The 13,559-nt window shown below is 36.8% G+C and overlaps 1 protein-coding gene across 3 annotated transcripts in view; it reads right to left on the bottom strand.

The window, feature by feature from the left end:
- PDE3B (phosphodiesterase 3B, cGMP-inhibited) overlaps positions 1-13,559 on the bottom strand; it is a 91,632-nt gene that overhangs the window by 19,354 nt on the left and 58,719 nt on the right. For 2 of the 3 annotated variants that reach the window (XM_010563821.1, XM_010563823.1), the window contains exons 2-3: positions 5,565-5,615; positions 3,835-4,083 (exon numbers count right to left, since the gene is read on the bottom strand). The exons of the other annotated variant lie outside the window; for it this stretch is intronic. In XM_010563821.1, the coding sequence (XP_010562123.1) occupies positions 3,835-4,083; positions 5,565-5,615 (300 nt within the window). The remainder of the gene's footprint in view (positions 1-3,834; positions 4,084-5,564; positions 5,616-13,559) is intronic. 3 annotated transcript variants of the gene reach the window in all.

The raw sequence follows: 13,559 nt of genomic DNA, 5'->3' as shown, positions 1-13,559 counted from the left end.
TGCTTACCAGGAATAATTATTTTTCATATCTCTTCTTTTCTTTCCCCAAATTAAAATTTGTAAAGATACTTGTACTCTGAAATCCATGTGGTCCAACAATTACTCTTCAGAGCTTTTAAAAATTGAGATCTTTTAGAGACAGTCAGTTGCTGTAGGATTATGGACTCTTTTCCTGCACAGCCCTATCATACAACTACACCATCAGCTCTCCAGCTCTCAGAATAGCCTGAGATTTCAGTAACTCAGATGCTAAATATTGACAGTGCGAGTATTGTGGAACATATGGAATGGGTGATGCACAATGCACAGGTCAGTTCTGGTCCGTCAAGACTCCCTCTCTGCTTCCATACCAGCCCCACAGCACCCGGGAAGCTCCTGGGCACTTCACCACTCCCAGCCTGGAAGCTGTGTTAGTTTAGGCATGCTGCAGCCCAAACCCTGGGAATCACCATTGTACTTCAACGCAAAGCCCTCCACAAAGCAGGGCAACAGCACTCAAACAGACCTGTATGGAAATAACTCAGGACTTATTAGCTCTGCCTTACTGAAATACCCCCGGAAAGTGTATGCATGTTTACACAGCAGCTAGTAGAACCTAACTAATAGAAAGGATAGGATCACTGAACCAAAACTGCAAAGCCAGCTCTGGCATATCTGCATCCATTGGATGGATAACCTATACACTGTATTTTAAACAAATTAAAAATAAAAATATCTCTCTCTGCATTCAGTCCACAATCCACTTGTTAACTCATACCTAGATTCGGTCATTCAGTGGAGGGAGGGGGTGGGTGAGGAGTGAAGATTCTTCTGCATAACACAGATGTGTGTAATCAGACCTTGCAAAGTAAAAAGGATGCCAGGAAAAAATGTTTAAAACAAAAAATCCAAAGCAGTATTTGCAGTATTGAGTAAGGTCTGCAGGGTCATGTATGAGGCCAGGTGAACCCTGGATGCTACCACTTCAAAAGTCTGGCAGAAATAATGACTTTGCAATTTTAAGCTTTATCGGGTGGTCAAAGATCATATTTAACTCACAAAGCTATTACATATTTCAAAAAAATGAAACAGCATTGACACAAAAGAGTATAATCTCTTATACTGAAAAATCAGACTGCTTTGAGTCCTTGATATGGGATATACCTTGACTCTGTTTGCTTTGCTGCAAAGCGGTAGTCACAGCCAGAAAGGTGGAACTGGACAGGCAGAATAAGACCACCACATCACCCACAGAAACATGCAGCAGTCCTTAACCAGCCCTACCAGAAAGAGAACTGGAGGAGCATATTCCGTGTGCAATCATACAGTGGTAGTGCTCTCAGGCTAGAATGGACTTCTCTGTCAGTGGACCACATCAATCTAACTTGCATGCTCTCTGCAACATGGGGAACATGCTGAAAATCCCCAACATTGGAGGAGAAAGGTCCACTCAGTGAAACAAATACATTGCTAGCACAGTATGGAAAGAAAGCCCCAGCTACTGCACTTACTTTTTCTTCTTCCTGGCTACTCTAAGAACAAGGGAACACTGGGGATATGACAAATCTCCAGAACTCTCCCCTGCTAGATAAAGAAGTAGAGAATAAACAAAACATGGGTAGCAAAGGACTAAGGAACTCCAGATCACCCTATGCTAGCAAAGTCACTGGTAATCACTATACAAAGGGGAAAAGTTGCTCTGGAAACAAAATTTAGACCACGCCAGAAATCAAAGTTATTATGAAAAGACTTTCAGTTACCAGCAATAACAAGGCCAGAAGACAAGGGATGTGGGTACTCAAGCGCTTGCCTAGACAACTTTTACTTGCCTGAAGTGTGAAAACTGTTAAAATCATGACTGTCGATAACACCAGAAATCCACCAATCTGGCAAGGAGTCTACTATCATATGCTAGGAAATCTGGGGACAGTTCTGTGACGATGGAGTGAAAAGTCTTTCTATTGCAGAGCAGCCCTGAGATGTTTTTTGTCTAAGATTTCCTTTTTCTTTTTTAGGAATTTAAAGAGACTGATCAGTAACTGGGCAGTTTACACTTTCCAAGCTGTCGACTACCAAGAAACTCAGAGTGAAGAGTTCGTATTAGATAACCAGTTATTGCTAGCCCAAGGTCTGAAGCCCAGTTTCAGCTTCTTTCTTTTCCTTGTTTTTTTTTGTTTGTTTTTTGTTTTTCTACCAAAAAGAACAGGCAGTTCCCCATCAGAAGTGAAAAAAATTATAACTGAAAGTACTTTGGAAGCCAGTCAGGGAAGAGAAATAAAGATGTACATAATCCTCAGGAAAGAAACAACTTGTTTGATATACAGAGGAGACCTTTCATATTCCAAGTCAGGGAAAGAGAGAAGAGAACCTTTCAATATAATCTGCAAGATCACATTTTGAATACTTTCTTATGATTTTCTTTGGTGTGTCATAATCTGGAGTTTGTGCTGACTTACCTGTTTTTTGAAAGAAAAATATATCGTTTTCTTTCTTACAGTAACATACATAGTGGTACATCTTTTGGTTTACCCCTAAACATATACCAAAGTCAAACATTCATTGAATGATAGTGACAAGCACTATTTTATCCACCGGGTAAATTAATACACAGAAAAAACCCGAACTTAAAGGAAGAGTTACTTTTAAGAAGGAGAAAATGAGAATAGCTGTGAAAAAAACCCATAATCTTTCAATCTTACATAATCTTGATAACCAGTCTTCAGCAATGAATATTTTTTCATTTCAAACAATTCTGACTAAGTTACATTTTCAAGTTCACATAAATTATATTTTTCACATTGGTATACCAATCCTTAGCTGTTTTCAAAAAAATGTGCAAAGAAAAACATACGCTGAATGATCATGATCCCTACCCAACTGATTTCTGCAGATATCCATGTGACATTCCAAGGAATTTCATACTGCAATGATCCTGCAGGATCTTCCACAGAGTAATCTGCAGACACTGAGCTCTTCCCCAAAAGCATTTGTCTTGACATCCCAGCAGACATTTCCCAGGCTGAATCTGGCTCAGGACAGTTTATCTGGCTCCAAAATACTAAGCCAACAAATTGACCTATTTGGGCCAAGCTGCCCACTGCCTGGATATGGAAGCAACTGCAGGGCAGGGACGTCCCAGACCAGCCTCCACAATAAATAGCCTCAAGCTGTCAATACTGGGCTGCCCTAAAATTATTAGCTCTGGTGCACTGCAGCTGAGTTTCTATATTTGAATGTTTTTCCACCATGTTCCTTAATATGTCATATCACAACAACATTGTTGCTTTCACTTATTTACCCTAGATATCAGAGAAGTGATGGTAGATTTACACACTGGTCCCACAACGTGATGTGCTGCATAGAAGGAAGAGATTTTTTCCTTTTACATAGCTGATTTGCTTCTGTCTGATGGCTAGTTTGAACTTCACAAGAGAAAATTTCTTTGGGAAAAAAAGTCAATGAAAAAGCCACACTGACAGTAATTATTAGATCAAGAATGTGGGAGAATTAAGAACAGCCCTGTTTGTGCCATATTATGAGAATATAACACCTTCATTTTATATTTGCTTTTAGTTTTTTTAATCCTGCGTTTATTTCAAGGAATCATGTGTTCAGAGTGCAGACCAGTGCTTTTACCTGTCTATCCATCAACCACTTCGATTTGCATTTTGGTACATATCTACATTTCATTCAGTATGTTTTCACAGCTGCTCTCTTTTGACCTTAAACATAGTTCACAGGTACTCAGTAAGGAAGCCACTATCCATACAGGAGCATTCTTTCCAGATGAATTTTCCTTGATAATTTTTTTTTAAATTGCAACACACACATGAATGAAAATTAAAGTCATTTGACCTTGAGCAGTTTTCGATCTCCTTTTTCAGCAGGATCCTCTACTTCAGGACGGGAGAAGAAACCAGGAAATGGTGTGAACGGACTAGCCTTTGGCCTGCATGTGCCTGAGAAAGCACCAATCAAACTATTAATGCTTCGAAGGGAAGAAATCACTTGTGGTGGAAGGGATGGGTCAGTCAGGAGGTCTGTTAGCATGCTCCGAGTCTCATTTAGTACTGAGAGATCAACTCCATTTCCACTGCCAGCATTCTAGAATAGATGGAAATGTTGCAAACTATTAACATGTCAAAATGTTTCACAGTATTCTAAGTTTTAAATAAGCATCTTATCCATTGCAAGTTTAAAAAAGAAATTTTAAAAAAATCAATGCTGTGTATTTTTCTTTTTTTTAAAGAAAATATATACATATAGACATGTTCAGACACCAATTTTTGCTGGTTTTTTTCACACAATAAAAAATATTTCAGAATTCAACATTAGCTTTCAGTTTATTTTTCTCTATTTAAAATAAAGACGTCGTGCCTATTTTTTTGTCTCAGTTTTTCATTACTTTGTCTCAGAATTAAACTTAGTATTCTATCTCTTCCAATAACATCAACAGAAATTTTGGTGGCCAAACTGTTATAAGCCCCTTTTAGAGGTGCAATTTCCACAGCCTCATTGCTTTTATTAACCCTGATTCTACTGAACCAAATCCTAACAATTCTGTCAAAAAAGTTATCAGTTTTTATTCGGCATAATTCTCGGAACAGGAACATCTAATCAGCAATAGCTGATTAGATACCACTGCTGATACAAGAGAAAGGGGGAGAAACAAGCAATCAAGAAAAAAGGTGAGAACCTGTGTCCTGGTTTCAGCTGGGATAGAGTTAATTGTCTTCCTAGTAGCTGGTACAGTGCTATGTTTTGAGTTCAGTATGTGAAAAATGTTGATAACACTGATGTTTGCAGTTGTTGCTCAGTAGTGTTTAGTCTAAAGTCAAGGATTTTTCAGCTTGTCATGCCCAGCCAGCGAGAAAGCTGGAGGGGCACAAGAAGTTGGCACAGGACACAGCCAGGGCAGCTGACTCAAACTGGCCAACAGGGTATTCCATACCATGTGACATCACATCCAGTGTATAAACTGGGGGGAGTGGGGGCGGGGGATCGCCGCTCAGGGACTAACTGGGTGTCGATCGGTGGGCGCAATTGCACTGCACATCATTTGTACAGTCCAATCCTTTTATTATTGCTGTTGTCATTTTATTAGTGTTATCATTATCATTATTAGTTTCTTCTTTTCTGTTCTATTAAACCATTCTTATCTCAACCCACAAGTTTTACTTCTTTTCCCAATTTTCTCCTCCATCCCACTGGGTGGGGGGAGAGTGAGTGAACAGCTGCGTGGTGCTTAGTTGCTGACTGGCGTAAACCATGACAACCTGGTAGACCTGAGTTTGGTGACATTGCTGGGGAATCACTCCCTAACCTTATGCTACTGGATATTTAAAAAACCCCACTGCCATCTTAGCTAGGTTTGAGACTGTTCTCATATACACCACAGAAAGTAGATCCGTGTCAGCTTGGTCAGAACAGCTAAATACCAAGCATCTGCTGCATAGAGCTAGAATGTACTAGGACAACTTAGGTAAATAAAACATCAACAGAAAAATTGAAATCTGACAGTTTACAGTAAACTCTTTACTCAATCACATTTCACAAAAGAATAATTAGATTCACAATATACTGACCTGGTAATAGGGCTTGTACCATTGCTTCAAATCCCAATCCCAAAGTATCATCTGTAAAGAAAAAAAAAAAAAAAAAAGAGTAATAAGTGATATGCTAATACTGAAAAACAACAATGGAATAAATCTTGATTATATGATGTAATATAAAAAGCTTCTCCCTTCATCTTTTTATATATAACAGACCATTTTCTCAGTTAATGGTACCCCAGTAAAAGTCCTAAAGAAGAGTTCAAAGAAATTGCACACAACAGAGATATCTTGACGACAGAACAATTACATGGTCTTATTTCAATATTTCTGGATTTTATGAATCAATTAACATGTACACTAAATTAGGTGGTGACAGTGTTTTGCTGTTTCTACTCACTTCAACTTATAAAAGCAAATCTATCCTTAAACCTCCAATATATTTTATAATTTCTTTCTTTCCAGAACCATTCAAACAGTAGCAATTTTGTCAATACAGTGCAGAAAGCACTACGTTAACATAATTTATTTTTTAAAAAGGCAAAAAGCTCCCCAATATCTCATGTTAAAAATCGCTAATTTTAAAAGCATTTTTTTGCAGGAGTTTTTGTTAGGTTTTACTTGAATATGGTTACAATCTACGTGTTCTGAATAACTTCACAAAACCCACCAAACCCACAAAAGAACGTCAGCAACACAATCTGAAGATACTATCAGCTTCAAGTACGTCAACAGCACTCACTTAATTTTTCTTCTATACTGACAAAAAATAAAAACAACATACAAGAAATGAAATTCAGATGTCTGTCTGGTTTCAAAAGTGTTCAGTCTTCGTGACTTCTTGACAGGTTCTAACTATTCTCTGATAAATGAATTCATTTGCACAACATGCATTCACAAATTAAATATAAAGATAAGCCTTTTTTTCCTCTTCTCCATAGCTACTGAGCACAAATCAAGTGCCAGTACCCCACCTGGTAGTTCATATTCTGCAGTCCTGTAAGCTTTTTCTACTTATTTTTATAGGTGACAACTATGTTTGGTTTTGTTCCTCTAAGTCCAACAGCTCTTTCATGGAGAAAACACAATGTTCCAGGCTGGCACTTGCCCAGCAGAAGGTGCAGAAAGTGTCAATAAAGAAACACAGGCTGACATGTCAGCAGTACCCAGGTAAGGGCGGCACTTAAAGGTTCTTCTTCTCTTCTGTTATCTTCATAGAGATACCATTAAACCATGTTTAAAGTTAATAGTTATGACATCCACTTGCTATCAAAAGTGAAGAGATCTATCCTTAAGCATGTGCTTGAACTGGGAGTAAGTTATGCTGTATTAGAAAGTCATATTGTGTAAAGCAAGCAGATCTAAATCAAGAATTAAAAATTTAAGAATTTGAGTTTTTTAGGTTTTTAAGTAATTAATCTAGCTACCATCTCCTTTTTAAAAAAAAAAATACAAAAACCCAAAAACTAGCATATGAGGTGACTGTTAGCCTGTCAGTGAAAAGCATTAAGATAATGACCAACATTATCTGGCCATACCCATTTTGTATGATGCATTTGGTTTTAGCATGATCATTGCAAAGATGAAGGGGTTTTTCTTCCATAACAAACTAGAATGAGTAGTCTGTCTGGGCAGGTTGGGTTTTTTTGTTTTTCTTCATTCTCAGGTTTCTCGTTCCTGGTTGACATTCATTTACTGTATCAAACATAGGTAAGTCTTTTGGTTTCATTTTGTCCTCCTAAGCTCGGGCACAGAGACTGCATTAATCTGCCTCACTGAATTTTGGCTCAACCAGCAACAAAGATTAGATGTCTGCATGAGTTGTTAGTTGTATGAACAACATTTGATACTAATGGTCCACGAATTTACATCAGCTTGCTTACAATCTTGCAGCCTCCATTAGGGGACACAAAAGAGGTTTCCCTTCCCCCAGCTCTTCTAATATTTTATTTTTCTTTTAAATATGTGGTATGTTAGCTAATTTTATTTATTTGTCATAAATGAGATCTTAAATAAAATACCTATGCTCTTGTTAACTCCAGAACATTTCTGTACCAAACCTTTAACTGCAACTGCTTTTACTGATGCAACCTCCTTTATTTATCCTTTAAGCAATTGGGAGCTTTTGTGTACATGTATGTACACACACGTGCACTCACATAAGCTATACTGTTATAATTTTGGGGGTCAATCTATACAATTAAAAAAGCTCAAACTCTTCCTTTTAGCTTTAGCCCTGCTATAGTAAAGAAATAGGCTCAGAGTTGTAGAGGCAGAAAATATTCATTGGAAAGTGTTACTTCTATATTCTGTGCCCCATACTCACCCAGTACACACAAGGTAAAATAATGTGCACAGCTCATGCAAAATCTACTTCCAATGCAAATAATGGTTTGATATTTGAAATGGCAGGGCACCAATTTATACACAATTTTATTCAAATGAAAAAAATTCACAGCTTGGATTCATGATTGAAAATTTTCTGTTGTCCTTTAAATCAGAAGATTTAAGCTTCCCCATGGACACTAATCTTACAGCAAAGAAATTAAAACAGTTTTGAAATAAACAGAACAAGTTTACCTGTATGTTGCCAACAGATTATTTTTTTAATGCACTATACATCACCGTTAATTAGAAGTCATGTCTCCTGAGAGAAGACAGGTATAGTATATTAACACAGCTAGCAGGCTACCACAGTCTATATTAGCTGTAAAATTTTCAGGGCTCATTCCATGTGCCACATACTGAAGTAATTAAAATGAGCTGATTAAAATTTTGGGCACAAAGTACCAATCTCTTCTACTAAGCACAATGGAAAAAATGCAGATCACTATACAATGAATATTTTTCTATGGTAAATACAACTTGGTACATCTCTATACTAATCGAATCCTTACAGGTTAATAATGAAAGGGGGGTTATTACCTTTTACACACCACAAGATGGCACTCAAATCCAGAGAGCCTCACCCACAAAGAGAATTTCGGGAGAAAGGAACAGAAACCAGCAGCATATTTCTTAACAGACCTTCTGTAGAATTGAAATGATTTGAGGGACAAGGGGGGGTGTGTGTGTGTGTGACAGTTTTAAAGGTTAAGAGCTGATAAATTTTGCTTCTGTACAAAAACTTCTATGTTTAAAAGAATTTACTCGTTACCATTCTATTCAGAAACTACCTGTAAGGAAACTGTACTTTGTTTCTTACTACCTACCAGACTCAGTTTAATTAGCCTATCTCCATGCCTTGCAAGTTAAATTTGGAATACTAAAAAAGCAGCATTTTTGGCACTATTTTTGTTGAGAGTTTGGCAGTCAAAGCTTTAATTAATTACTGTGGATCATCAACAAAAGTTACAAAGTATTCCCAGAGTTGCATTAGTCTTACAACAGGAGTAAAAAGGATACAGTTTAGTTTGACTTAATGTGAACAGACCTTAAAATATGTCTTAGGCAGAGCCTCAGCAATTTTTGATTTTGCAACCATAAGACTTGTTGCAGAAAGATCTGTACTCTGTAATACTAGGATTTTGTAATCCATTGCACATAACATTCTTCCTCACCTCCTCCAACAAGAAACACCTGGTCTAGGAGGGACTTGAGTCATAAAAGTTCCAAGCTACAGCTTAAACCTCTGCTTAGCAACTCACACACTTTGGCTTTTGAGCATCCATTGTCAGTGCCAACATCACAACAATCACACATCTGGGAGCTCCTCTGAAGCTCCTCTGAAAATAAAACTGCAGTGGGCTCTGATATTGCAGATGAACTTCTGAAAGGTGAGAAATGTATAGCCCTCCCCCCATAACCATATTTACCAAATTACCAGTCAGCTTGGAAGAGAAGTTCTCATATCAGCCTTTAACCCCAGAGTCTCCCAGACCATCCAAAGAGCAGTGATCACACTTTCCTGGTTTTATATAATTGCTTGTCAAGCTGATCAGGTTTTTGAAAGACAGTTAATAAAAACCAAAACAAAAACACACGCGTAACACAGTACCATGCCTTGTTCTTTAACAGTCAAGGACTGTATTATATTTAACTATAATAATGGAATCTATTTAGCCTATGAAATAAATTTCAACGCAGTTAAAAGAAGACAAGCCAGCTTACAAAAACCCTTTAAGTAGAAGTGACCTTTTCCAATGGTCGCCATCAGCCAGTGATGGGCTTAGGTCAAACTGAAACATGTCACTCAAAACAGGCTAAGAGTATTAACAGACGGAATTTACATCAGTGGAAATACATTTTTTTAAAGGCTAAAGCTCAACAGATTCTCCACAGAGTTGCTATTCTGAAGAATGAACACTATATTCAGTTCTATGGATGTTTAGTCAAATTTAAGGAGATTTTAAATACATATCACTTACTGGAAATACAAAGGAAAATTGACGGTAGGCATCAGCTATTACCCTTTGTTTATATTTTCTCAAAAATGAAAACAGTATTTCCACATACTCCAGAGGAATTGCCATGCAATTTGAACACAAGAATTTTAGAATCAACTTGCCTGACACTATTTGTAAACCCCCTGTTCACTGCGGGGGTGGGGAGGTGCGGGGAAGGCAAAGGCCCAGATTGTTGAATATCACAACCCAAATTACCAAATTACTTTGGTAAGAATTACCAACCAGAATTACCAAAACTTAAGGATGGCACTTTTGCAAAGCACACACTGTCAGCAACATCAGAAACATTTGTGAAAAAACATACACAAGGTAACAGTAATAACGGCCTTCCCTAAGACAGCTTATAGTTCAAACAGCAACAGGAACAAGCAGTATTAATTTTTACAAAGAAAAAGGAAAGAAGTGCTCCTCTGAGAAGCTTATAGTCTAAATAAACTAAAAACAGATGAGAAATGGGAGAAGACAGTCAATGAAACCCAGCAGAGCTTCAGGGGTTTTTGTTTTGTTTTTAATGATTTTTCTATACAGAAAGTTATCTTTCCTATCACAGCGCAGCCAGTGTTTCCAGGGCCTGTAACAGATGTGTCTTTCAGAAGCAAGGTGATGCCACGGAGGGTGGAGTTCCTTTGGATCTTCTTTGCATGACTGCCACAGCTCCAGTTGGCTAAAGTCATGTTTGAGGAGTATTTTAAACTTCTAAAGGTTTAAGTGCAATAAAAGCCTATAGGTTTTACTTTTCTCAACTTAGAAACCACTAAAATTACTATAAAAGTACACTAAGCATTTTTAAACATTTTTTAAAAAACTTTAATGCTCAGCTCAAACTATATTTGGCTAAATAACTAAGTAATGATATTTTCAGAATAATTTAACTTATAAAAAACAAAATCATATCATTTCAGCTACTTGAGAATTACTTGTGTTTGTGCAAAGTTATATTAAGGACAATAGTCATGCAGAGATTTAAAATAGATGGCTACAAACAAGTGTTTCAGAGCTTAGAAATCTAAAAATCCATTTTAAAACTAGAATATAACTAATCCATATGCTCCATACCCTAAGTTGAAATGTGCACACCATCTAAGGCCATACACAACGTTAACATTGCTTTTTGATTCCCTAAACCAGGTAAGTGGGAAGTTTTAGTTTCAGTGACGATACTATTCAGGAGGTTCAGCATGTGCTTTAATGCTTGTTAAGAAAACTTGTCCTATTTGACACCACCCATTCACATTCCACAGTCCAAAATTTTAATGGAGAAAAAATGAGTACAAAAATGAGTTTCTACTCCTGACCGAGTCTTTCATTGATCACATATAAAAGATTCCTAGTTGCTAGTAGCATCTGTTTGACACCATTAGGCATTAACTCCGTAAATAAGTATTTCCATAGCAACCAAGCATAGAATTAACTAAACAATGAAACCAACACCATAGCAACTTGATTCAGAAATCAACTCTGAAAAAAATCACCTCATTCAAAAGCAAAATTCTACAACCAGATGAGAAACTAATTTATTGTAAAATATGAAAAAAGTTAGATTACACATGCATTTTTTTTCATGACTGCCTTTCAAATAAGATTGATGCTAGATTCATGGCTTTTATTTCTAAATAAGTCTTTTGTAACAGCTTACAATCAGTTAACTTTTTAAACCTATATAATTTAATGATACAAAACCAAACACAGCAGTACACGACCTAGAAGTCGTTTTATTTATTTATTTATTAGAATTTCCCCCCCCATGTAGAAAAGGTAGATTTTGAAAAACAATATGTTATTAAGTAGTTAAGTTGTATTCAGTATGACAGTAAAAGTGATGCAACCAAAGAATGACTCTGTCAAAGTAGAGGTAGCATTATTTAGATAACACAGACAACATTCTGTTGTGAAATCTTGCAAGCCAAAACACCATCCACTTGAGTAGGTTATTGTAATCAAGACAAAATACAGCACTTGGGAAAGCATTCAATATGATACTCAAGGCATTTAGAGTCATGATGATATTTCTCCACCCACTAAACCTTCCCATGAAAATAAATGGGACAGGAAAAGGCTAGGATATTTTCGGAATCCTAATACTTACCACTTCCTGACTCTATACAATTTATTTATCCAAGGTTGTAAAATGGCTAATAGTTTGTGAAGTCTGCAGATAGCCACAATCTTTGAACAGAAACTGAGTGTCCTTTCATGGTTCTGAGGTTTGAATACATGTACTGAAGGAAACTGTCATATCCCCTATCCTACCTAGACTCTGTTGTTGACTCTGCTGAACTCCTTCATAAAAGACATTAGCATCACTTTTTTAAGAAGTCTAAAATCTTCTTTCAATGGCAAGAGACTTGCTTCTACTTAATTGCCTTAGTAAATACTATTCTGTACATTAAATAGTACCTGCAACATACTTGGCTGGACACGTAAGAACAACACTGGAACATACAGGTGTCTGGCCACCATAATGTTTTCATGAGACTCCACAGTATTCTGATCTTCCCTACAAATACAAATCTTCAACAAGAGCTACACCTAAGTAAACTTTAACAAGTCACTTCAGAGTCTTCACACATTTAGTTACTGTTTTCAGTAACTTGGTCCTCAGCACAGATACAAAAACAGCAAAAAAGCTCCACTGTTACGCTAAAGTTTCAAATAAGCCTTCAGCAAGCTTATTCTTACAGTTAATATTACTCCCTGCAAGTGGAAAAATTTCTTTTTTTTGGTTGGGTTTTTGTTTCTTTTTTATGTGTTTGTTTCCTTTGTTTGTTTTTAAAAAGACATGCTACTTCTGCTTTTGCAACCAGGAATACCAGCAAGTCAGCTTCTACTTTGTCTGCTATAGAAAGTTTTTCATTCTCCTATTGCTTGTTATGTTTGCTCTGATCTTCCTTGTAATATTTTTTAAGATATTCAAATGTTTCAGAAAGGTTCTAAAAGGTGTTTTGTCTATCAAGGGAAAGTAGAGGGTTTTTTTCTTCTTATGTACGTAATGAAAAAAACTGGCTAAAACCACACTTAGGTCATTTCCTGTTCCTTCTAGGTTTTGTCAGGCTTGCACGTCAGAGTAAAGGCCAACGAGTAATTTATGGCAACTGGGGGAGGGCGGGCAGAGGAAAAAAGCCTGCTATGTGCAGATCCTTTAATTGCCCATTATAAGCATTTTCCTTTAGAGCATGTGGTTCTAATCACCATCAAAGAAAAGAAATAGTGCTAGGTAGATTACTGCTCTGATCCGGTACAGTTGCTTCGGTGTTCTGGCATTCTGTACTTCTTTTACTGTCATCCAAAACCTAAAACCATTTCTTAAAGTTGTGTTTATTTTACAAAAAGCAAAATCTAGAAATTGCTCCCAAAACATCCTTTTCACATTTACCTACTGGCATTATTTTACAATTGTACATAGTAAAAGTCTTTACTGCTGTGTTGACACACTGTAAATGTATCGTGTTGGAACAGATGAGAGAGCAACCTTAAATTTTATCTTTCTGCAATAGAAGGATGTGCACAAGTCTGATGCTGAATCTTACGCTAATATCTTCTTAATGCAGTAACTAAAAACACTTACTAGAGATGAACAGATTTCCCCCTCTATTGACTTAAATTTTTTAATCAAGTGTTTTTT

The sequence above is a fragment of the Haliaeetus leucocephalus genome, unplaced genomic scaffold, assembly GCF_000737465.1.
Source record: "Haliaeetus leucocephalus isolate CR32 unplaced genomic scaffold, Haliaeetus_leucocephalus-4.0 Scaffold173, whole genome shotgun sequence".
Lineage (NCBI taxonomy): Eukaryota > Metazoa > Chordata > Aves > Accipitriformes > Accipitridae > Haliaeetus > Haliaeetus leucocephalus.
This window is presented reverse-complemented; position numbering and strand designations above follow the sequence as displayed.